Raw genomic sequence first — 25,550 nt, forward strand, 5'->3', positions numbered from 1 at the left:
TGTGGCTCACGGGCTCTAGAGCACAGGCTCAGTAGTTCTGGCGCACGGGCTTGGTTGCTCCGAGGCATGTGGGATCTTCCCAGACCAGGGCTTGAACCCGTGTCCCCTGCATTAGCAGGCGGATTCTTAATCGCTGAGCCACCAGGGAAGTCCTAGAGTATGGTTTATATTTCATCATTTTGAGGATGTCAGCATTAAGTTATAGTTTTAAAAATCACATTCACAGGCATAACTTAGAGCTTAACGTATAGTGCCCTGCCGTTTTCCACGAGGTCTTTAAATACATATTCTCTTTGCAAATAAAGTCATTATAAATGCACATTGCTTTTTGAAATACACACACACACACACGCACAAACATCTGTGTACTTCCCAAGTATCTCATTCAATTATTCTTCTTTGCTATAAAGGTATAACAATAACAGGGCAAAGCTACCTTGTTAATATTTTACAGTGGTAAGTACAAATTTTACCAGGCACTTTAGAAACCTCCATATATTCCTGGATGCTTTCTACAGTAGTTTGTCAGGAAATTCCATTGCTTAGTGTAACATTTAGGTATATATCCAAGTCTTGGAAATTCCAGTTCTTGCACATAAAATTAAGCATACTCTAACATGGAAAAGCCCAGTTTTTCCAACTTGCAGACTGAAGTCTCTCAATCCATGCACATAAGTATAGAGAACTTAGTGAAACCTGAAAGAAAACCAAAATTAAAGGCACAGGTTGACATAGAAAATTAGATGACCAGATACAGAAAGGATGGAAAAAGAGAAGCTAATATTAATATAGTAAATATTATATTTATCTGTTGTGATATTTTGTCCTACCTTATTTATTTAAATTAATGTAAGAGTTAGCCCTTTATCAGAAGCAGTTAAAACAATTTTAAAGCATATAAAGAATGTGCAATTGAGTATTTAATAAGGGAAGAGCATATCTACTAGTTTGGAAATTTAACAAATCCCCGGTTTCTTAAATGTTTCTTGCTAGTCAGTCTGAATTATCATCAATTGTTGAAGGTGAGATCTTCCAGTATTTTACCAGACTCAGCAACAAATTGATTTCCATAAGGTTATTATAGAGGAGAAGGAATCAACACTGACCCAGTTTCATGGGTGAGAAGCATTGCTTTCTTATGAAGTCATGAAATATTTCCATTCTTGATTTCAAAATCTGAAGAAAAAAAAAAAACACGACTGTGTCTTTCACAAGAAAATGTCTTTTCTTTGGCAGAATTATTCAGTGTTTCTTATAATGGGATATTAACAATCTCACTTTTCACTTTCTGTGCTGTTACAATTATGCCACTGTTGTTCAGTAGTTTTTAACTAAAGGACTAAATTAAGATATTGTGTTTTATTTTGTCTCTACCTTAATTTTATTGAAGAGATTAGTAGATTTTTACCAGAAAATTTTTAAATCAAAAAATTTGGAAACAGATGAGGGAGGATTCTAATATTCTGAAAGGGGGGAAAAAAGACAAAGAAATGGACATTTTTATGTAGGTTGTGCAGCCACAGTAAAGAGAATTGCTTCCTTTCACCTTGGTTTATGAGCAGATTGATTGCCTATGACCTTACTTGCTAAAAAAATTTTTTGTAAGTCTCATCATAAATAGAGAATTTTGAATTCTAGGTTTAAAATCCTATCCATCTTTAACAGTTTGCAAATTGGTTTGGGCATCATTTGCTGTGAATTTTAATTATAAAAATTGTAAGTTTTTCTCTTTTTTTAATTGAAGTATAGTTGATTTACAATGTCATGTTAGTTTCAGTTCAGCACAGTGATTCAGTTATACATATACAAACAGATATAGATATATTCTTTTTCAGATGCTTTTCCCTTTTAGGTTATTACAAAATATTGAGTATAATTCCCTGTGCCATACAGTAGGTCCTTGTTGGTTATCTATTTTATATATAGTAGTGTGTATATGTTAACGTAAGGTTTGCTTTAATTGTCCCCTTTCCCCTTTGCAAGGGCGTTTTGAATTGGCACCAATTTCTGGAAGGCCCCGAGGGTGTTGAAAATGCTCGGTTTGGTTCAGCGATTGCAGCTCTTTCAGACATCAATATGGATGGCTTTAATGATGTGATCGTTGGTTCACCTTTGGAAAATCAGAACTCTGGAGCTGTGTACATCTACAATGGTCATGAGGACACCATTCGCCTGAGGTATTCCCAGGTAATCCAGTTTCGTGGTGATTATTTACATGTGAGTATCATTCCTTTAGAGCTAGAGAGTATCATGCGGACCATCCAATCCACCCCTCTTGTTTTATAACTTCATTCACTCATTCATCAGATGCTTGGTGAACCTCTACTGTGTGTCAAGCGCTGATAAGTCTCTGGGAATGCTGTAAAGTACCGGACAGACAAAACTGTGCTCTTTGTGGATCTTCCATTCTTGTGGAGGAGACAGGGGAAAAATGAGATAAATAAGATAAAATAATCCAGATAATAATAAATAATAAGGAATTTTAAAAAACTAAAATAGGGAATAAATTTTCAGGGCTGGGAGATATCAGGTATTTGAGTGGGTGACCAAGAAAGCCTCACTGAGAAGGCAGCTTTTGAATAAAGACCTGAAGGAAGTGAGCTAGGAGAAGAATCAGGACCCAAACTTGCATCAACTCCTTCCCAGTCCACTGATCTTTTACTGCTTTGTTGTTTTATGTGAGAGATTCATGCTGTTTCTTTGATGAAAATGTGGCTGCAAGAATGATAATCAGATGAGATAAGATGTGACTGAAAAATCAATGGAATTCTGTGGAGAATAAAACAACCTGGGAAACGGCCATATAAAGAACATACCAAATACCATACGCTAACACATATATATGGAATCTAAAAAAAATGGTTCTGAAGAACCTAGGGGCAGGACAGGAATAAAGACACAGACGTAGAGAATGGACTTGAGGACACAGGGAGGGGGAAGGGTAAGCTGGGACGAAGTGAGATAGTGGCATAGACATATATACACTACCAAATGTAAAATAGATAGCTAGTGGGAAGCAGCCGCATAGCACAGGGAGATCACCTCGGTGCTTTGTGACCACCTAGAGGGGTGGGACAGGGAGGGTGGGAGGGAGATGCAAGAGGGAGGAGATATGGGGATATATGTATATGTATAGCTGATTCACTTTGTTATAAAGCACAAACTAACACACCATTGTAAAGCAATTATACTCCAATAAAGATGTTAAAAATAAGTAAATAAATAAATTTTAAAAGTATGATTATTAATTCTTATCATAAATAATTCTAAAGTATTAAAAAAAAAAAAAGAACATACCAGCAATGTAGATGCTGCCTTTTTTCTGTTTCAGTTGTCATGCAGTATAATTTCATCTCAAACTTGCTCTTTTAGAAAATCTTGGGGTCTGATGGAGCCTTCAGGAGCCACCTCCAGTACTTTGGGAGATCCCTGGATGGCTATGGAGATTTAAATGGGGATTCCATCACTGATGTGTCTGTTGGTGCCTTTGGCCAGGTCATTCTGCTCTGGTGAGTCAGTGAGAGCCAGACACAAACTAGCTAACGAACAAATGGGCTGCTAAGTAGAGCAGATTGCTGTGCCAGTATTGCTGAAATGTCACATGCGTTATATAAGACTCTACGACATTTATATGTCATAGTTTGCATAGAGGAAGGAATATGTTCTTCCTGGTGGGAGGAAAAAAATATTTGCTTAACATTAGAATCAAGTTTCTCTTCTCTATATAGTGAGCAGAAAAAGTACATTGAAAAGACAAAGCTCTTGAAATGGTATTCAGGATATTTCTGATTATTATCTTCCAAATAGCCTTACCTCAGCTTGCAGAAAAGAATTCTCATGAGAATGCTCTAAAAATACTGAACACTGAGACCACACAAGTAAAGTGCAACTTGTCATGTGGTTAAAAGGTATCTTTTACAATTATTGGTCATAAACAAAAAGCCATTATTTAGGTTTAGCTGACCTCTCGTTGACCTCAGGAGGAGTTGAAGAGCTGGGGGGAACAATAAGGGATTCAATGGCCACGTGAGTCAAGGACAAAAATAAATATATTGGGCTGGTGAAGGACTGAAATCAAAAAGAAATAGAGAATTTGATCAAGAGTCCCCAAGAAAATATAGTTCAGTTATCCATTCATGTCTGCTGAAAAGTGTGCTTTTTTAAATGTCCAAATACATCAAGATCAGAAAATAAAATTACCTATTGAGTAAATTACATTGAGTTCAATGACGCTATTTACAGTATCTCACTTGTGCTTTTAAAGGCTGAAATGCATTGTTTTTAGTGCAGCATTGTTTTTTTTTTTGGCTGCACTGTGCGCGGCATGTGGGATCTTAGTTCCCCAACCAGGGATCGAACCCGTGCCCCCTGCAGTGGAAGTGCGGAGTCTTAACCACTGGACCACCAGGGAAGTCCCTTAGTGCATCATTTTAATGAAACCTTCATGTGGAAAAAATAAAACTCAAGGATAATATTTAAGACTTTGAAAAAAGAAAATATATTTACTGAATAAAATCAGTTAAAAGTAGCATTAAAATAATACAAGGTATGATTACACATAATTATAAGGTGATTTGTAAACAATTTTGTAAGAAATCATACCTTTCAGTGAACATCACCCTGTAGCCACCTTGGTTGGCCTCATGCTTGGTAGGCTATATACTTACTATATTATGACATTCTCTTTTAAGATAGTCCATGGTAGCCAAACTTTTTTCTTTGAAGGTGAATTTGATTCTTCTAAAAAGTCAAGACACATGGAGTCAAATCAATTTATTGAGGGGATCAGTTAAGCTAGGTTAATGCCATTTTGTGGTCACATTCCTGTAAGGTGCTAAGACTGGTTTTTCTGGGTAACTTCCTGAGAATAATTTTTTTTAACATTTATGTCTTTCAGGTCACAGAGTATTGCTGATGTATCTGTAGTTGCTTCATTCACACCAGAAAAAATCACTTTGCTCAACAAGAATGCTGAGATAAACCTTAAACTCTGTTTCAGTGCCAAGTTTAGACCTGCTAAGCAAAACAATCAAGTGGGTGAGTAAACCTGAAATAATCTATACAACAGATAGGTTTGCATATAGAGTTTTAGTCCTGAACGTAACCCATACTTTGGATTTGGAAACCAAAAGAAGTAAGGGTCTTGCAGACATTTGAATTGCCACATATTTGAGGTGCCTGAGAATGGTTAATTCGGTGTGGAAGGTTTGTTTAGACCTTCATCCGTCATCTCTAGAACGTAACATTCTGCTGCTGAAGGTCATAATTTCAATGACATAATCATAGGCTCTCCCAATCTGTCCTTTAAGTCTCTCTTACCCACACCTTCCTAACTGAAAACCATGGGCATGCGCAGATTACACTGAACTCAAGCCCGTATTAAATGAGTACACTGTAGGTTGGCTTTGCCATGATCTCGATAGAGTGTGTTCAGTACAAGGATCAAATGTTCCTATTCTTAAAAATTTAATAGGCATGAAATAATGAGAAAGTATAAAACAATATATAATTTGTGCCCAGTGTTTCACATTTTCTAAATAATCCAAAGAAGTGAGTGAAAGTCTGAGGCATGTCCTATCAGCAGGAGAGAGTAGGGAAGTCTGTGAGCAGATGTCAGCAGAAGCTGTTGTCGTCTCTCCCTGGATGGGTCCAGTCATCTTCCAGGGCCTGGGTGAGGTCCCACAAGCTCTCTGAAGTCTTTCTAACCACGCATCTCACCTCCATCTCTCCTGCTCCAATTGTCTCAGTTCCCTCAATATGTAGCCATTGATTTAGCACTTGATCCAACACTACCTTCTTTCATTTGCTGCTGTTTCATGGGTCCTAATCCCCCTTCATCAGATTTTGGCTCTAAAATTTAGAAACCTGTAGTTCCTACAGCTATTTCATTAGGTGGTGAACAAATAAACTAGCTTAAAGGGTAAAAACATAGAGGCAGGTTATTTGTCACGATTCATACCGAGAAATAAGTAGCTTACAAACACAAAAAGTTTGATTCACATCTTGGCACGCTTTCCATATTTCCTGCTTTTCATATTCATCTGGCATTTTTCCTTTCAGGTGTTCAAACACTGACCCAACTCTGAGTAGCACATCTCACAGACCTGCCTTGTAGCACGTCCATCTCAGTAGCCGCGATAGTTGAGTCAAAAACCATGACTGTATAAACATAAAGTGGCTAGATGGAACGTAGAGCATGGTGATTTTCATTAACAATACTGTATTGTATATTTGAAAGTTGCTGAGTTTAAAAGTTCTCGCCACACACACAGAAATTGTAACTTTGTGAAGTGATGCGTATGTTAACTCACTTTATTGTGGTAATTATTTTGCAATATATAAAATCGCTATGTTATATACCTTAAACTTACACAATGTTCTATGTCAATGATATTTCAATGAATCGGGGGGAATAAAACATTAAATATAAAAGATTAATTTGGAAAATCTGTTAGTTGGCAGAAATGACTGGTAGGTCACCTCTCCTGGCCCTGAAGCATGGATTTGTCTCATGTATCTTCCAATTTTTGACTGTACTTCACCTCTTCTGTTGCCACACACTCAAAAAGGGCGTTCTGCTTTGAGAATTTCATTCCCTTCCACTCATTGTCTAGGGTCTCCTGCTATTGGGCATCTTTCCCTTTGAATCCTTCTTAATGACTTAGGTCTACACAGTCATGATCATTTGTCACTTAATTACCTGGCAATAATAGTATGTAAGACAGGAATCCCATCTCCATGACTTTGAAAAGTGAATTTATAAAGCATATGGCTTCTATTATTTATTGCATCAGGTGCACACTCCAGTTTAAAGTTAATAACATAAAAAGGATTATTATATTGCCTATGTGACTATGTATCATTTTTACCAAGCTGTTGGAAAAAAATAAAACAGTATAATTACCACACCTACTAACTTTGTCCTAGCTACAATCACTTCCCCAGCATAACTTTTCCTTTGCTTTATTTTCACCATTTATTTTTAGTTCTTGATTCCTTTGTATTTTATCTTTGTTAACCTCATTAAGTCATCGGAGCAAGAAAAATTATACATCACTTCTAATAGATATTTGAAAGGTAGCACATAGAATGCTTTTGGAAGTATATTCAACCTTTAAAATATTGGAAGTAATGAGACAGAGTAGTCCCAAATAAGGCAGTTGATGCTATTAATAGTATCAGATCTTCTCTCTCAGTTTTGGACATGCAGCCAGCAGACTTTATTGAAGGTTCTGATAGTTTGGACATTGGCTACTGACATCAATTTTTATCACATTTGTTTCTCATTTCCGTTTCCCTAGGTTAGTATTATATAATACTAGTTAGTATTATACTTCCCTAGGTTAGTATATAAAACAGTATCTCTGTTTTATAGATGAGGAAATGGAGGTTCAAAGAGGTTAAGCAAACTGCCTAAAGCTCGTAAATGGTGGGATTAGGATTCAAAGCATCTGTATGATTCAAAACTTGTTACTGCAATGTTACATACCTTTCCCCAAGTAAGCATCTAGAATATGCCAGGCACTATACATGTCCCCTTAGAGTATCTAACTTAATCCCCAAATAACAGTGAATCCTCAAAACTGCATAGAAACAGCAGGAACATGGGATCTGATTTCAAAATTACCCAAACTTTATTTCTGACCATGCCCTAGCTGTATGAACTGAGGTGAATTATTTGGAAAAATAGGATAATATTCTGCTCATAATCTGAAAAGTAGGATAATAATATCCACATTCCAGGTTTATTGTAAAACTTGTATAACATATAAGAATGTGTTCAATTGTAGGCAGTCAACAGTTCCTTTCCTTTTCATGTCACCACGTTATGGACAATGAAACCGATATTTGAGTAAGTAATTTGGCCAACTTCATTCAGTAGATTTCCTGGTGGCGAATCTACTTTTCCTTCCACTGCATCAAGCCACGTTTCTTTGAATCACATTTCTTTGCATCCACAGTCACGTACTGACACATCATACCAGAGCTAGAATTACAAATATCATAGGCCATCCATGGTTCACAGTCCCTCAATAGAAAGACTGGTTTTTGTTCTCTTGAAGTCAAAGACTTTACCCAATAAGACACGATAAAACAGGGATGCTTTTTCCTTAAAAGTTTATTTGTAATAACATTTCTTTATGACTTTTATTATAGCCATTGTATATAACATCACAATTGATGCAGACCAATATTCATCCAGAGTAACCTCCAGGGGATTATTTAAAGAAAATAATGAAAGGTGCTTGCAGAAGACCACGATAGTAAATCAAGCACAGAGTTGCTCTGAGTACATCATCCACATACAGGTGAGGCCTCAGTCATCCCTTTCATCTCATTTCTTCTTAAAGACTAATGAATGGCGAAAGCCTAAAATGGAAGATTATGAGTTAGATAAATGCTTGTTCTTCTAGTTAATGCTTTTCTTATCTATGAACAGGAGTGTATTTCCTTTATACTAGTATATATGGTCACATTCTATTATTGTGTAAGTTAGTTGCATTAAATTTTATTTGGGATTGCAAGTAAAAGGGCTGAAAATAAGATTCTTAAAGAAATCAAGGACAGTGCTTTCTTAAACGTTTAACAGGAAGAACTTTTAGTTGACAATAAATTTTATTTTGACATTTTCATATGAGAAATTTTATTTATTTTTAAACGACTGAAAAGGACAATTCTAATTGTCCTTTCCATTATTGGATTAAATTGATATAGGCGAAGGATGGTAGATTATCAGGTAAAAATTATTGGCTATAATCTTATGCCATAATTACTACAGTTCACATGGATTTTGAAACTCTCCCAAGAAGGAAAAGTGCTTCTCAGGAGAAAACTAAAAGAAAATCTATTTTATAAATTACATGAATATTTCCCCCTAGAAACCATGTAATGGTATTTGAAAGTGTAATTTACTCAGGAAACTATTTTTAAAAGAGTTGTTTAAGAACTTTCCTAGAATGTGGTTCTCAGAGTTTAAGATGCATAAGAATTGCCAAGGAAACTTTTATAAAATGGATATTCTGGAACCCCACCACCAGAAATTTGGGTTTGAAGGTCCAAGGAATGCGCAGGTCTAAGGGGCATCCCCAAATACTTCTGATGTAGATGGATGGTACAGAGATAACATCTCAAGAAATGCTAAGTATGAGAGTTGGAAAAACAAAGTTAATGGTCAGATGAACTAAAATCAGTGAGTTATTTATATTCAAGTTGAAGGTTTCTTCTTTATGAAGGCCTGGATTTTTTTTTTGTTAGTGTGCCAATTATACAGCTTCTTTAAAGGAATAAAAGCCAGATTCCATTCTCTCTTACCCTTGTGCTAAGTGGTGGATCAAATTAAATGTGTAATCCATTGTGGGGGAATGAAGACAGCCAGGCTGTGGTGTATGTATGTATGTGTGTACATAGATATATCTCCTGTTCTCTGACATGTATACTTGTGAAGTTTTTACGAGGTGCGTGTTATTGTGGTCAGCTAAGACCACAGGTGTTCCAGGTAACACACCACATTTGCTATCAATACCAAAGTCCATCCTACGTGCCAACCCTGCAGCCAGCCGAGGACACATTTCCTTGTAGTCAGGAAGCCATCGTAGTGGTCAGGCCCCTCCAAAAGGGCTCAAGATAGGAGTAAGTCCTGCCTGTGAACGAACTAAGAGATAATAAAGCTATCACTTCTAGGAAAATGCAGATTTCATTTTTAGTGCTTCCCATTGTACAGACATTGTTCTTTCTTGAAGAAGAATGCTAGATGGCATTTGCAACCCTGTTTTGGCATTATTTTCATTTTTCAATAGACAGGAAACCTCAAAAACCGGAAGCAGCCCAGGCCTCCTGGAACACTGCAAATCCTCCACTGTTTTTACTAAAGACAAAGAGGAAATGTCGTACTTGTAGCTGGACAGTGTTGGTTTTAATGTCTGTAGAGTGATATGTGCATCATCTTCTATGTGCAAAAAGCAGTTCAGCCACTAACAGTCAGCTAGGCCAGAAGTTGGGGAGCTTGGTTTGAAGTGTGGGAAACACTTTTATCTGGTTTTGTAGACTAAAGTTAGGTTCTAAGGAAGGGAGTCCTCTTGTCCATTCCTGACAGCCAACCCTGGGCACTTTCCCTTGTAGGTCCTAATATTCTCTTCCAGAGATTTGGTCAGGATACCTAAGGACTCCATAAGTCTTGGCAATAGGAATTGGAAGAACATGGCCAACAGCCCCAGAGCTTGGTACTGACAGAGGGGTCTTCTGAGCATTTAAAACTGGACATCTCATCTAAATATTGATAATTACTTGTGTATAAATAATGAGATTACTGATGAGCTTAACTAAGAATTACTGCTTCAAATTTTTACTGAGCCCAGGTTTTTAAGTCTCTTAGAAGCAGAGAGGCTAAGAGCAGACTTAGGACAGAAGTGAAGAAGCAAGAGCCTTGAAAATTCAAAACAGAGCTATTCTGCATGATTGAGAGTAGACTGTGTCCTTAATCATGAACACATTTGTGGTTGTTTTCTTGTTTTGAAGCTGCCGTGCCCTAATCAACTGACTCTGTGCATGTGTGTGTTTAGGAGCCCTCTGATGTTGTCAGCTCTCTGGATCTGTGTGTGAACATCAGTCTGGAAAACCCTGGCACTAACCCTGCCCTCGAAGCCTACTCTGAGACAGTCAAGGTCTTCAGTGTAAGTGTGGTTTGCCCTTCTTGGAATTCAGACTAGCTGCCAAAGTTTCACAGTCACTGCCTTAGTGTTTGAAGGATACTTAGGACATAGCCTTTAAGTTGTTAATTTTCTAATTGAAATACAGTTACTTATATGTAAAGTTTACCAGCATGTAATTTCCATGAAGGCAGGGATTTTTGTTCTCCTTGTTCCCCGCTCTATTCCCAGCACCTTGAGCAGTGTTTGGCCCACCACAGGTGCTCAATAAATGTTTGTTGAAGAAATAAATAACAATAAAGTGAACACCTTGTGCTCACCACCCACTTAAAAAAAATAAAATGGTACCAATACCTCTGAAATTCTCTGTATCACTCCCCACCCCATCATACCCACTTTTATCTTGTTCCCCCAAGCAAATCATCATCTTGAATTTTGCATTTATCAATGCTTTTCTTTCTGATGTTGCTAAACATGTATATATTCCTAAAACGTTGTTTAGTTTTGCATGGTTTTGAACTTTATGTAAATGGAGTAATACTATATGTGTTCTTCCACAATTTGCTTTCTTAACTCAAGAGCAAATTTCTGGGATTATTTTTCCTTTTTTGTAGATCCCTTTCTATAAAGATTGTGGTGATGATGGAGTCTGCATCTCTGATCTAGTTCTACATGTTCAACAGCTGCCAGCAGCTCAGTAAGTTTTGCTTTAAAGTTCAGTGAAAACTGTAGAAATAAAAGACACATTAGATTACTTCATTTGGGTGAATGTTTATGGAGATTTTTTTCTATAAAAGAAACATCTATAACTCTTAAAAACCTTTAAAATCTAAATTTCAAAGTATCTAGGAATAAACTTAACCAAGGAGGTAAAAGACCTATACTCTGAAAACTATAAAACATTGATGAAGGAATCTGAAAATGATCCAAAGAAATGGAAAGATATCCTGTGCTCTTGGATTGGAAGAATTAATTTTGTTAAAATGTCCATTCTGCCCAGAGCAAACTACAGATTTAATGCAATCTCTATCAAAATGTCCATGACATTTTTCACAGAACTAGAACAAATAATTCTAAAATTTATATGGAACCACAGAAGACCCCAAATTGTCAAAGCAATCTTGAGAAAAAAGAACAAAGTTAGAAGTGTCTTCAGACTATGCTACAAAGCTACAGTAATTAAAAGAGCATGGTACTGGCACAAAAACAGATATATAGATCATTGGAACATAATAGAGAGTCCTGAAATAAACCCATGTATTTATGATCAATTAGTCTATGACACAGGCAAGAATATACAATGGAGAAAAGACAATCCCTTCAATAAGTGGTGCTGAGAAGGCTGGACAGCTACATGTAAAAGAATAAAATTAGAACATTTTCTCACATCATATACAAAAATAAACACAAAATGGAGTAAGGACCTGAAACCATAAAACTCCTAGAAGAGTACATAGGCAGAACACTCTTTGACATAAATTGTAGCAGTATTTTTTCTGTCTCTGTCTCCTAAGACAAAAGAAATAAAAGCAAAAATAAATAAATGGGATCTAATTAAACTTAAGGGCTTATGCACAGCAAAGGAAACCATTGACAAAACAAAAAGACAACCCACTGAATGGGAGAAAATATTTGTAAATGATATGACCAATAAGGGGTTAATATCCAAAATATATAAACAACTCATACAACTCAAAAAACCAAACAACCCGATTAAAAAATGGGTAGAAGACCTGAATAGACATTTTTCCAAGGAAGACATACATATGGCCAACAAGCATATAAAAACATGCTCAACATCGCTAATCATCAGAGAAATGCAAATCAAAACCACAATGAGATGTCACCTCGTACCCAGCAGGATGGCTATCATCAAAAAGAACACAACGAATGTTAGTGAGGATGTGGAGAAAAGGGAACACTTGTACACTGTTGGTGGGAATGTAAATTGGTGCAGCCACTATGGAAAGCAGTATGGAGGTTTCTCGAAAAACTAAATATAGAACTACCATATGATCTAGCAATTCCACTCCTGGATATGAATCCAAAGAAAACAAAAACACTAATTCAAAAAGATAGATGCACCCCAATGTTCATAGCAGCATTATATACAATAGCCAAGATACAGAAGTAACCTAAGCGTCCATCAACAGATGAATGGATAAAGAAGATGTGACACACACACATATATATGTACATACACACACATTTATATATACAATGGAATATTACTCAGCCATAAAAAGGATAAAATTCTGCCATTTGCAATAAACATAGATGGACCTAGAGCATATTATGCTTCATGAAATAAGTCAGAGAAAGACAAATACTTTGTTACCACTTATATAGAGAATCTAAAAAATAAAACAAACATATATAGCAAGACAGAAACGGACTCACAGTTAAAAATAATAAACTAGTGGTTACCAGTGGGCAGAGGGAAGGAGGAAGGGGAAAGACAGAGGTAGGGGATTAAGCGATACAAACTACCATGTATAAAATAGATAGGTAATAAGCATATATTGTACAGCACAGCAAAATATAGCCATTATTTTGTAATAACTTTAAATGGAGTATAATCTCTGAAAAGATTGAATCACTATGTTGTACACCTGAAACTAATCTTGTAAATCAACTATATGTCAATAAAAAAATAAAAACATAAATTTCAACTTCTCTCATCCATATAGAAGTAAAACACCAAGAAACATAAAACCGCTTGTATTTGGATCGTGCTTTTTTCTGCAATGTAACTAAAAGCAACAAAAAAGAAAATCCAGTAGCATTTAGTCTTTCATTGTCAATATTATTTTACTATGAAGATAATTTATTATTAAGCAATTTTCTGTCTTCTAAATAGTAAATCTAAAGAGTTTTTTTAATGAGTAAAGTATTTGAATACTAGCTTTTTAAAAAAAAAACTGTAATGACTTTTTTTCTTTTTCTCCTTTTTACTTCTAACAGACAACAGCCCTTCATTGTCAGCAACCAAAACAAAAGGTTAACATTTTCAGTAACACTGAAAAACAAAAAGGAAAGTGCATACAACAGTGGGATTGTTGTTGATTTTTCAGAAAATCTGTTTTTTGCTTCCTGGTCCATGCCGGTATGTGAAGGCACCCTGTGTTAACTGCTGATCTGTTTCCTACTTGTTGTCAATTACTGTCTCCCTTATACTCAAATCTCCATGTCCTCTGTGTTTTCTGAAGAAACACCTTAACCCCGAGCATGATCAATCCTGACTTGTGGCTCCCAACTAGTTAAACCACTTGAGAACACAGCCTGGCTGTGTATCTAGACCAATTCTGCTTCACAGCTTGGGTCAGTTTTCCTTTGCCCTGACACTTGGCAGTAGTAGCCAGACTCTACAATAAACTCTCCTCAAGCCATCTGTGTGATGAGGCTTCCTCGGTGCCGCACAGATGCTGGGAGCTGCACTTGCTCTGAGAAATTAGAGTCCCACAGCTCAGCCCGAGCTTAGTAACCACAGGTCTTGCTGCTGCCAAGATGCTGCATTCCAATGAGGTCAGTTAATCATGTTGACTTGATCGCTATACCAGGAACACACTTGCCCATGAATGTCCCCCTGGTCCCTCCTCTGCCACCAAGCAGTGAAAAGGAGAGAAGGAAAAAGCTGAGATTTTCCAAATTCACTATTTGATGAAAGGATTAAAAAATGGTTTCATCCAGTTTAAAGTCAATGTGAACTTAATAGATTTAGTGTTCTAAACCTATTCTGACTTCAGTGTTTAAATTTCTTGTGCCAAATGACAACTTCTTATTTTAAAGAGAAAAAAACCTGAGGAAAACTAAAATGATTCTTTAAATTATTTAAGGTATAAACAAAAACTATATTTTATTTGTCTTTCTCTTGAAACTACAACTTTGAAATATACTGAGAGAAAAGTATGTATTAAAGACAGCATTTCTAAATAGTGGATTAAAGTTATTTTGTGCTTCTGAAATATAAGAAATATGATTTATTTCTGGGTAAAATTCCAGTATTTGACCTCTCCTTTGTCTTGTTGGGTGTCCTGCTTAGCAATAAAAAAAGAGTATGTTAGCCACTTGGACAATTCATACAAGACTTTCAAGTCATGGTGTGAACCAACTTTACTACTAGAATTTCCAGGTGGTTTATACATCCTTCAGCACGTATGTGTGTGTGCATGCACACATACACACATTGCATACTAATCATTGTTTCCTTGGTCTCATTCAGGTTGATGGGACAGAAGTGACATGCCAGATTGCTTCATCTCAGAAGTCTGTTACCTGCAATGTGGGCTACCCTGCTTTAAAAAGGGAACAACAGGTACACCTTGCATTTTATCCTTAAATCCATGCTGGCTCCTCCTTGCCATTGGTGTTAACCAATGAACCATCTTTATTAGGTATCGTCATTTGATAGGCACCACAAAATAACTGCCTGCATGTGTTTTAAAAAAAATTTTTTTTATACAGCAGGTTCTTATTAGTTACCTAGTTTATACACATTAGTATATATATATGTCAATCCCAATCTCCCAATTCATCCCACCACCATCACCACTGCCCCGCTGCTTTACCCCCCTTGGTGTCCATACGTTTGTTCTCTACATCTGTGTCTCAATTTCTGCCCTGCAAACTGGTTCATCTGTACCATTTTTCTAGGTTCCACATATATGCGTTAATATACGATATTTGTTTTTCTTTCTGACTTACTTCACTCTGTATGACAGTCTCTGTGTCCATCCACATCTCTACAAATGACCCAATTTCGTTCCTTTTTATGGCTGAGTAATATTCCATTGTATATATGTACCACATCTTCTTTATCCATTTGACTATCAATGTTGCCTGCATATTTAGAGGAAGTTTTTAAATATCTGCATGTTTTCTTTAAGTTATTAATAAAAGTGGGATTTTCCCCTGTGCAGTTCATTCCCAAAGGCACATACAATATAGAAAGTTCTTTATTTCTGAACACATTGACCAACACTGGTCAAAGTGCTTTACAGAGTCATGGATATCATTTTTAACCCCTGGTAAGCAAATTTTACATCAGCACAAAGCCTTCAAATTCAGATAAGTGTAAGTGCCTGTGATGTGCTGTATGTATATGTCAGGTGAATTCAGTTATATTCTGAAGGCAAGGCAAGGTGGACAAATACATAGATATTCTACAAATTATAAAGCTTAAGGTTTATAAAATTCAGAATCAAATGGGAGTGAGTTTACTTTTATGGGACACTTTTTTTTTCATGTTGGTCCCGGAGCACAAAGTGTCATAGATTGATGAATTTTCATTTTGTGTATAGGTGACTTTCACTATTAACTTCGACTTCAATCTTCAAAACCTTCAGAATCAGGCCTCTGTCAGTTTCCAAGCCTTAAGGTAAAACATGATGAAGTCATGAATTAATGATGGGTGGTTTTTCTAATATTTTTCTTTCAGTAATTTCCTCATGTTCCTTTCAATAGTGAAAGCTACGAGGAAAACAAGGCAGATAATTCAGTCAACTTCAAACTCTCTCTGCTGTATGATGCCGAAATTCACATAACAAGGTAGGTGAAACAGTGGGCAGCCTGTGACCGTGGACATCACTCTGGCTCATAACATATTTGGTTCATGACTGAACAAGTCCTCTGTATGCTCATTCTTAACTGGGGAATTTGAATTAAAATATTTCCTCCTTGTCAACTAAAACAGAAGTCCAGGGACAAACTCGTCCCTAGGGGTATCTTGAGGGACTCTTTAGGTTTATTGACTAAGGGCAACACCAGAAAGACAAAGGAATAATCCTCTGTCACACGCCAAGGGAAACTCCCCCGCAGGCCCTCGGACGGGCTGTCAAAGCAGAACTCGCAGGGCCCTGAGGAGTTGCCGCCACTTCCTTCTCCACGCCTGTGTCCTACTATCCACATGAGATCTCAAGCAATGTCCCCACTCCTGGACGTTGAAGCCCCAAACACAAATACTGAATCTAGTTACAGAAAATTAGTTTCTGGGTGGAAAATTCCTGACATAGCAGATTAGGGGTTTCTTCCAACCAGGAGAAAATGAGGCATTTTTCAAAAGAGGTCATCCAGAAGGACATGAGTTATTCCATTTTCTTGCCCGCCCAAAGCAAGTAAACCTGAGAGCACCAGGCAAAATGGTACTAGTTGATACCAGTTATCTTGAATTGTTCAGAGAGACATGTGTCTTGAGAGGTGAATAACATGTAGACACCACAGGTGCTAATAGGATCACCTTCAAGAAGGGAAGTGGGTTCATGGGCACAGACACATTGGGGCACAGCTATGCAGGTACACAGGCTGCAGGTGACACCCATTTCCAAGCCTGGGAACCAGAGTTCTCTACCTGCTGAAACACTAAGGCAGCTTCGCAGCACAGATCAGTGACCCCTGGAAAACACGCAGCAGTGTATCCCCAAGGAACCACGCTTCAAAGCGTCCAGTGACCGCAGATTTCTCTAACATCGCTCCAGCCCCTAAAGCATGGAATATGTAGATCATCCAACAGATCCCTGAGCAAAAACAAAAAGGAAAATATGTCATTATGTCTAGAGCTAGAGACACATGAGCAAAGATGAAAAGAATGCTTCCTTATCGAGTGAGTTGCAAACAGCAAAAGCAGAAACAGAGTATAGCCCAAGTCATCCATCCCTGAAAAATTATTCAGTAACTGCAGATTTCAAAGGGCCCTCAGCTGCTAAAATAAGTAACTGAAGACAGATGCAGCCAAAGAGATTGATAGCACCACATTACCTGATTTTTTTTCTTCCTACCTTTAATGCTTCTTTCTCATCCTAAATGCTTTTTGTTAATAGAGCCTTTTTCTAATTCCATTCTCCCACCATGGCCAATTTTTTCAGATATTTTAAGACGAAATAAATACAATACTGAAGTGGGACTTCACTTTTACTAACATCTTAGCTATGTATTTTTTGTGATGGTAAATTAGATTCTCAGACATTCTCCTATTCTTTTAAGTATATCATGCAGTTAAAAAAATATGGAGAATTATAAAGAATAAAGCTAAAGTGGCTCCTAATCCTACCTCTCAGATAATTTCTCTTAATGTCTCTTCTAAAAAAAGATATTAAATGTACATGGATAGAAAATCCAAACATTACAGAAACATACACAACAGAAAGTGAAATCATCCCTCCGCATCTCCTCTGGTCATTTTGTAGATGACTAACTTGACTGTTTTCAGAATACCTTCCAGTTACAGGGTTTATTTACCTACCAGGATATATGCATCACACACACACACACACACACACACACACACACACACACACACACACACACAGAGTTTACTTTTTTTGAAAAAAAGTCCTACCCAATTATTGAGTATATCCCTTAGGAATCACTTTGATACTGTGTAAGTGTGTAATTATTTTGTGCAAATATGATGGATGGAAATAGATGACAGTAGAATTACTTCTAAAACAAGATCCGCCTGAGTACAGCTAACTGCTAATATAAATATATTGATCAATAGTTAAGTAACTGAAGGAACACTTAAGTAACATGGAAAAATACTGGATCTCTTTAAAATGCAAAAACAGAGCATATTAATCAGTTTAAAAACTGGCCATACTTAGGGGCTCACACAAAGATCTTCTGGAAGGCAAAGGGAATAATTCATGGACATACAGCCAGACTTTCTGTTTTATCTTCTTTTATTGTAATTAATTTTTATTGGGGTCAGGCTTTCTGTTTCAAATCCTAGTCAGTTTTCCCATTTTCCATGTAAGGCTGACAAATCATTGTTTCCTCTCATAGACATAACCTTGACAAATACTACATCTATTTAAGTCCCTATGGCATATTTTCCTTTTGAGAATTTGGGAAAAAATTCTAAGGCATAAAAAAAGAAAAAGGCAAGATTTTCAGTAAAGAAACCAAAAAACTGTATCTCAGAAAATATCCAGTCCAATTTTTATTTTTTTTAGGAAATAGAATCAACATCCTGTAGTTAGGATAAATTGTCTGTTGGGAATAAATATTGCTTCTCAGACTCTCATCCCTGCTGTCTACCCTCCACCCCTCAATGAAGCTACCCTAGTTGAAATCCATCCTCAGATTCCCAGAAATGAGTGAAGAGAGGGAATGGTATTCAGTTACCTTCCAGTCTGAGTGGTCCTGTGGGGTTCCCTCTGGCCTGGTCATTACTTCACTTGCAAACCCTACTCAGCAGCCCCAAGCAAAGAAGTCCAATTAGGCCAGTGCCTCTAGGCCTAGTCTAGTAAAACTCCTGGGTCAGCCACCTTAGAGATGGTCTGTATGGTCAGTGGTGGAAACAGACTGACAAACCCCAATTCAGACTAAAGCGTCAGAGCTGGTTTGGAACTAGGGAAGAATAGGGAGAAGGAATAATAAATAAAATGTACACCCCGTTTCACAGGCATCCAGTGATGAGTAGTGCAGGAGCTAATGCCCGATATCTTATCATGCTATTTCAGCCATCATACCAACTGGAGAATCCTCTGCCTTATAAATCCATTCATCCAATCAATAAGGACCAAGTGTCCACTATATTAACACACCTGTCAATATATCTTGACACACCTGTCAAGAGATAATACAATATCTTGAGAAGAGTTTCACTACAAATTCTTAAGTAATACATTTGTACTTATTTTAGAAACTTTACAACTGATACACATATAACACAAAGAATCTCAGCAGAATGATCATTAAGGGATATGTTTTCAAAGGAACTTGTTTTAGCCTTAGAAATGTATACTGGATCATAAGTCCATAATAAGCATTTGTTTTCATTTAATGTTTTGTACCTAAATGTAAACTCTTTCACTTGTAAAATAAGCTAGAAGATATTTAGATAAAAGAAATATTAAACTTCAAGAACAACAGCATAACTAAAATATTCGGCTTTGCAAACATCATCCAACAGATCTACCAACATAAATTTTTATGAAGTCTCCTCGGATGGGAATATTCCTTCTATTGTGAACAACTTTGAAGATATTGGCCCAAAATTCATCTTCTCCGTTAAGGTTGGTAAGCCTGACATAAGAATGGAAAATCAAGAGAAGGGGGGGAAAAAATGAGGGCAGGAGGAGAAGAAGAAAGTAAAAGGAAGTTGAAATATACCAGTGGTTCTCAAACTTGAGCACGCATTAGAATCACCTGGAGTCTTGTTAAAACACATGTCACTGGGCTCCATCTCCAGTGTTTCTGATTCAGAAGGTCTGGGGTGGACCTCACAATGTGCAGTTCTAACAAGTTCCCAGGTGATGCTGATGCTTCTGGGCCAGGTGCCATACTTTGAGAACTAAGGTAGACCACTGATAAGTAAACAGGTGGGCCTTGTACATAGCTATGTGTCCTGGGTAAGGGATAATCGATGTATTTTGAAAGCAAATGTTGCACATTAATCAACAGAGCAGTAATATAATGACATTACTATGGACAAAAGTCTCTGAAATATAATCAGTATGCCAATTTATCCTTGGAAACCACTTCTATTTGAGAAGCTCACCATTTGTATACAAATATTTATTTTGTACAGTCATGCTAAGTAGTATATAAAAATATTTTAAAATCAGTTTCTATTGGCTATTACTTAGTAATTATTAAAGTTTGTTTTCAGTTATATAAAGAGAAATGAATTTATGAGAGAATGATATTTTATAATAACATTGCATAAACTTTGGAAAATAAAAAGGGAAGAATCCATCCACCGCCCTTAATCACTACCAGTTTATTTTTGTACATTTCCTATAAGTCTTTCACATGGTTGCAACTCTATAATTCAGTGATTTAAAAAGTTCTTAAAGGAGTCTTGATTTGTGACCCAGATACTAGAATTTATAAAATGTACATGGTATTTGGCAACTACTTCTTTAATGAAACATTTAGTCAATTAGTAGTAAATATTATAAAATAATATTCAAAGAGCATGTAATAAGTATCAGCCTTTGTATGAAGTGCTTTATGTATGTTAACCCATTTAATTCCCAGATCAGTTATGAGATTGATAGGATTATTATTCCTATGAGTGTTCTTTAAAATGTTTAACAACCAGTAGGGCATAAGCCCTGGACAATTAGGACAGACTTTCCACCAGCGAGAACAGAGGCTGTATCTGTGCATACCTACTGATTTGCCAATTATCTTTATTTTACAAATGAGAAAACTGAAGCATAAAGTGGTCAAGTACCTTGCCCAAGCCACACTGCTAGTCAGGGGCAGAGTGGGACTTCATGCCCTAGCAGACCAAACCCACAGATGGTAGGTGTTTTTAATCATCTCCTAAGTCACAAATTATTTACCAGTTAAAATTGTAGATGTTGAGATTCTTCCAAGAGGTAAAACACAGCGAGCCAAAGAGTGACCATAAAGTAATGACTCACTTTCATATGGACTCACTCTTACCACCTAATAGTTGCCCTTCATCAACACTGAGGTTATTGATCACGTTCCTTCCAACATGTGTATGATGTAGCGGCAATCAGAACGTTTTCTTACTACATAGGTAACAACAGGAAGTGTTCCTGTCAGCATGGCATCTGTAATCATCCATATCCCTCAATACACCAAAGGCAAGAACCCGCTGATGTACCTGACTGGGGTGCACACGGACCAGGTAAGTGCATCCAAATTGCCTATAAAAACGTGTACCTTCCATACGGAAATGTTCCATGAGGTGGGGGTGATCATGTCTGCATCATATAGACAAGAAATTGAAAAGATAACCCCTATGCACCCTGAGTGCCAGGTAACTAGCAGTTAATTTCATATTAGAAGCAGGATATTGTTATAAGAAATGTCTGAGTCTAGGGATGTACAGATGGCAGAAATTATTAAAACCTCCTTCTGACCAGCTGAAGATCTGACTTTGTCAGAGCCCTGTTTATAGAGAAGTTAGTTGGCTGGGAAGCGAGAGGTTGAACCCATAGTGGGAGAGTAGTTGGTCTACACAGCTGCAGTCAGTAGCTGGTCTTCAAGCTGCCAGCCTGGACTTTCAACTGGTAGTTGTCAACCCTGGTTGCTCATTTAATCACCTGGGTAGCTTTTTAAATATGTGTGATGCCCAGACCTACCCCAGGCAATTAAATCAGAATCTCCAGGGCTAAGGCTCTAGCACCAGCGTTTTTCTTTAAAAGCCCTCTGGGTATTTCTCTAAAAGCCCCCCGGCTACAGAGGTGCTATAGCCAAACCCCTGACAGTGGCTCAGCCATAGTCTAGCACTTAGCTAATGCTACAGCAATGTTACTTCCGTGCTGTTTATAGGTGACTACAGGAAAGCAAAATCCTAAACTGTTCCACAGAAAAGAACCCTGAATTAAATAAATCACTCACAGACAATTGTTATTACAAATTTGTGTCATCACATGTGGGCTGCAAGAACCAGCGCCATGCCATCGACTCACATCAGGAGGATTTGAATACTTCAGGGTTTACATTAGTGATGAACAGAAGTGTGGCCAGGTCAGCACAGTGAAGAGAATCCTGGGAGCCCCTCCCCTGCCCCAACATGTGACAATAGGATTTCCTAACAAGTCGAAAATAACATCATAAACCATCTTGCTTCCTAAGACTGATTTGATGTCCTTCTTTGTAGGCTGGTGACATCAGTTGCAAAGCCGAAATAAATCCACTGAAAATAGGACAAACATCTTCTTCTGTATCTTTCAAGAGTGAAAATTTCCGTCATGTAAAAGAATTGGTGAGGACAGGTTAATGGGGTGAAAACTTCCTTTAGTAATTCATTGTTTGTTTTACCTGGAAATTGAGGCACTTCTTTTTTCCTGCCACCTCAGGTGGTAGAACTTTCCTATTTTGCCTTTGATGATCTGTGTGAATCAAGAAAATACACGCTGAAATCTAGGTTATTGGAATTATTATTTATGCCATTATTATAAAATACATGTTCCAAATTTCATGATATTAAAAGGACTCCATGTCAAACTGTGTCGTGCACATTGGAAACGTTGCAAAGAGCTGAGCAGGAGCTGGGCATGTTTGGGAGGTGAAGCCCCCACACCTCCTCCACATAATCACTGATGTCTTCTACTGAGCTGTTAAATTTGACTCTCTGACCACCCTTCTCTGTTTTCAATATTTTGTCATCTCCTGCTCGAGAGTTATGCCACTTTTTTGGGAAAGACACTTGTGTAGCATCTAGCATGGTGCTTGGCACATATGAAGTATTCAAATAAGCAAACATTTAGTAAACAGTAAAAGCTAAACCAACCTCAGTTCTCCCCTATGAACAACACTGAAATTCTCCTGTTTTTCTTTTATTGCAATTATTTTATTTCATGAAGGATGGGAAAATAGGAGAATGAACAGTTTCTTATTTAAGTAACTATAGTGTAATTACAGTGTAAATGTGGTCTAAATCTGAACAGAGGTATGTAAAAATGCTCAGGAGAAACTCATCTCAGGGTATGAGATGAGTTATACCTCTCAGCATTTTCCTTATTTTTGTGAAAATGTTTTGATTTTGTAAAAAAAGGCAACTTCTGTGAACAATATAGAGGAGACATAACACGAAAAACAAAGAAGAAACTAAAGTTCTCCAGAAATCTAACAGCTGACCACTTAACATTTAATGAACATTCTTCTTTACCTCTAATCATTAACCTACATATAAGCACATGTACACTGTTACATAAATGGACCAAGCTACCTTTTTTCATTGGCCGGTATGTCACAGATCTTTTAATAGGCTTTATTTTTAGAGCAATTTTAGGTTCACAGCAAAATTGAGTCTAAATTACAGAAATTTCCCATATACTTCTTGCCCCACTTACCCACAGCCTCCTACACTATGAACCCGCCGCCCCCCGCCCCCCGCCCAGAGTGGTACATTTGTTTCAATTGATGAACCTGCACTGACACATCATAATTACCCAAAGTCCATGGTTTACATTAGGTTACCCTTGATGTACGTTCTATCGGTTTGGACGAACGTACAATGACATGGATCCACAGTTACGGTGTGCAGAATGGTTCACCGCCCAGAAACTCCTCTGCGCTCCGCCTGTTCATCCCTCCTTCCCCCCTAACCCTTGGCAACCACTGATTCTTTTACTGACAACTTTTTTAAAATTCAAGGAATGCATCTGTATCATGAGGTTACTGACTAAATTGTACTACATTTTGTGTATGTATATTCAATAATTAACTAGTGCACTGTTGATAAACACAGATTGTTTAGTCTTTTGGGTTTTTTTAAATTTTTATTTTACACTGGAGTATAGTTGATTAACAGTCTTGTGCGGGTTGTTGTTTCTCTTTAACTCTGAGAAACAGTAGTTCAGTAAACAGGCCTGCTGTACTCTTCTGCACACACTTATGATTATCTCCTGAGGCCTTCCACACAGATGGGAAGCGGCAGGGGCAAAGGACATGCACTTTTTACATTTTGAAGCAAAGTGCTAAAAATCTCCAGAAGAAGGGTTGTAACTAGTAATAGTTCATGAGATTGCTGATTTCCTTAGATCCTTCCCAGTACTGGGTTTTACCTGTCTTTGTAAAATTTTGGTGTTTATTTTTTAAAGCCCGTACTAACTCTCTCTTCTTTTACCCTTGACTCCAACCTGAAAGAACTGCAGAACTGCTTCATGTAGTAACGTCACCTGCTGGCTGAAAGACCTTCAGGTGAAAGGAGAATACTTCCTTAATGTGTCTACCAGAATTTGGAACGGGACTTTTGCAGTAGTAAGTATCAGCTTTGTTTATTTGGCTCATTGATAGCAATGAAACATAAGCCTTCACTGTCAATAAGGTTGCACCCTCTGACAAAATTAGCATTCTGACTAATGTCAGCCATGCCCAGTGACCCAGTAAGAGCAATCTTACCTTGGAAGGCAGTATGCTTCCATCCCTTTCCAAAGCTTGCCCAACCTGGCTGGGCCTCAGAATCACCTGGGCTGCTTGTCAAGCATCTGCTTCATAGATTCCATGCCAACCTACTACAGCAGAATCTCTGGAAATGGTGTCAGGATCCCCTCGGCTGCCTGGGGTGCGGTGGGCCACCTGCTCTGTCTTCCTCCTCCTCCTCTTGACTTTTCTGACTTCTGGTCTCCTCCACCACACCCAAATCAAAGTGCCTCAATTCCTTGTGCTCCCAGGTGGCTGTTGATTGATCTCAAACTACCTGGTAGATGAATCTAACCTACGAATCCATCGTCCTATATTAGAGCCAGGTGTAACCACTCTGCTCTCCTGTTTTTAATCCCTTCTCTGGTGGAAGCCCCGGTGTGCTTACAGTTTTTTTTAAGTCATTTCAATCTCACAACGAGTTTGAGGAATGTGCCAGAATGATGTCAGAGTGTTTTTCCAATTGGCAGGTGTGACTTGGCAGTAGTGATATCTGCTTTCAGCAGAGATTTCGGTAGCCAGAATTTCAATCTGGCATGAAGTGTAAGGATGGACAGAGCTCCTTACATCTGACTACATAAGCGGCGAGCTGTTCATTTTACTAACACTGGCTCTGATTGAGGCAGCAAAATAGAAATTAGTTTGAAACCTCCAGGGGGCCTTGTGGCTCTCAGTGAATTTTTTTTAAAACGAATAAATCAGTCTTCAAGGTGCTCACCAACCATACCCTATTCCCTATTTTCTAACCACTTCATGGTCTCTCCAACAAACCCCTCCCTGCTATGGAGTTTTATGTCACGTCAGAGAACTTGGCTCCCTCCGAACTTGGCCCCGGAACCAAAATATAAGCAATATTCTTCGATAAAGACATAATAGAAAGAGGAATTGTGAAAGGCAGGTGAAAAACTAGAGAAGGGGAGGGGTGATGAGTTGGGTTGTCTCCTTGTTTGCCTTTATTTGGTTTTCTTGTTAGTTGCATTTGCTTTCAAGCCTTCAGGATGCCTCTAAATCCTGTAAGATGCAAAGCAGGCAGTTATACCATCATCCCAGCTG

The 25,550-nt window shown here is 37.6% G+C and overlaps 1 protein-coding gene across 1 annotated transcript in view; it reads left to right on the forward strand.

The window, feature by feature from the left end:
* The window catches only part of ITGA2 (integrin subunit alpha 2), a 108,591-nt gene that overhangs the window by 74,312 nt on the left and 8,729 nt on the right, over positions 1 to 25,550 (forward strand). Inside the window, exons 14-27 of the mRNA XM_007195575.2 lie at positions 1,984 to 2,187; positions 3,373 to 3,509; positions 4,898 to 5,037; positions 8,158 to 8,309; positions 10,560 to 10,670; positions 11,261 to 11,343; positions 13,611 to 13,752; positions 14,869 to 14,961; positions 15,947 to 16,023; positions 16,110 to 16,193; positions 19,558 to 19,660; positions 21,142 to 21,252; positions 22,231 to 22,335; positions 24,222 to 24,335. Of these exons, the coding sequence (XP_007195637.1) occupies positions 1,984 to 2,187; positions 3,373 to 3,509; positions 4,898 to 5,037; positions 8,158 to 8,309; positions 10,560 to 10,670; positions 11,261 to 11,343; positions 13,611 to 13,752; positions 14,869 to 14,961; positions 15,947 to 16,023; positions 16,110 to 16,193; positions 19,558 to 19,660; positions 21,142 to 21,252; positions 22,231 to 22,335; positions 24,222 to 24,335 (1,656 nt within the window). The remainder of the gene's footprint in view (positions 1 to 1,983; positions 2,188 to 3,372; positions 3,510 to 4,897; positions 5,038 to 8,157; positions 8,310 to 10,559; positions 10,671 to 11,260; positions 11,344 to 13,610; positions 13,753 to 14,868; positions 14,962 to 15,946; positions 16,024 to 16,109; positions 16,194 to 19,557; positions 19,661 to 21,141; positions 21,253 to 22,230; positions 22,336 to 24,221; positions 24,336 to 25,550) is intronic.

The sequence above is a fragment of the Balaenoptera acutorostrata genome, chromosome 2 (assembly GCF_949987535.1).
Source record: "Balaenoptera acutorostrata chromosome 2, mBalAcu1.1, whole genome shotgun sequence".
NCBI classification, from domain to species: domain Eukaryota; kingdom Metazoa; phylum Chordata; class Mammalia; order Artiodactyla; family Balaenopteridae; genus Balaenoptera; species Balaenoptera acutorostrata.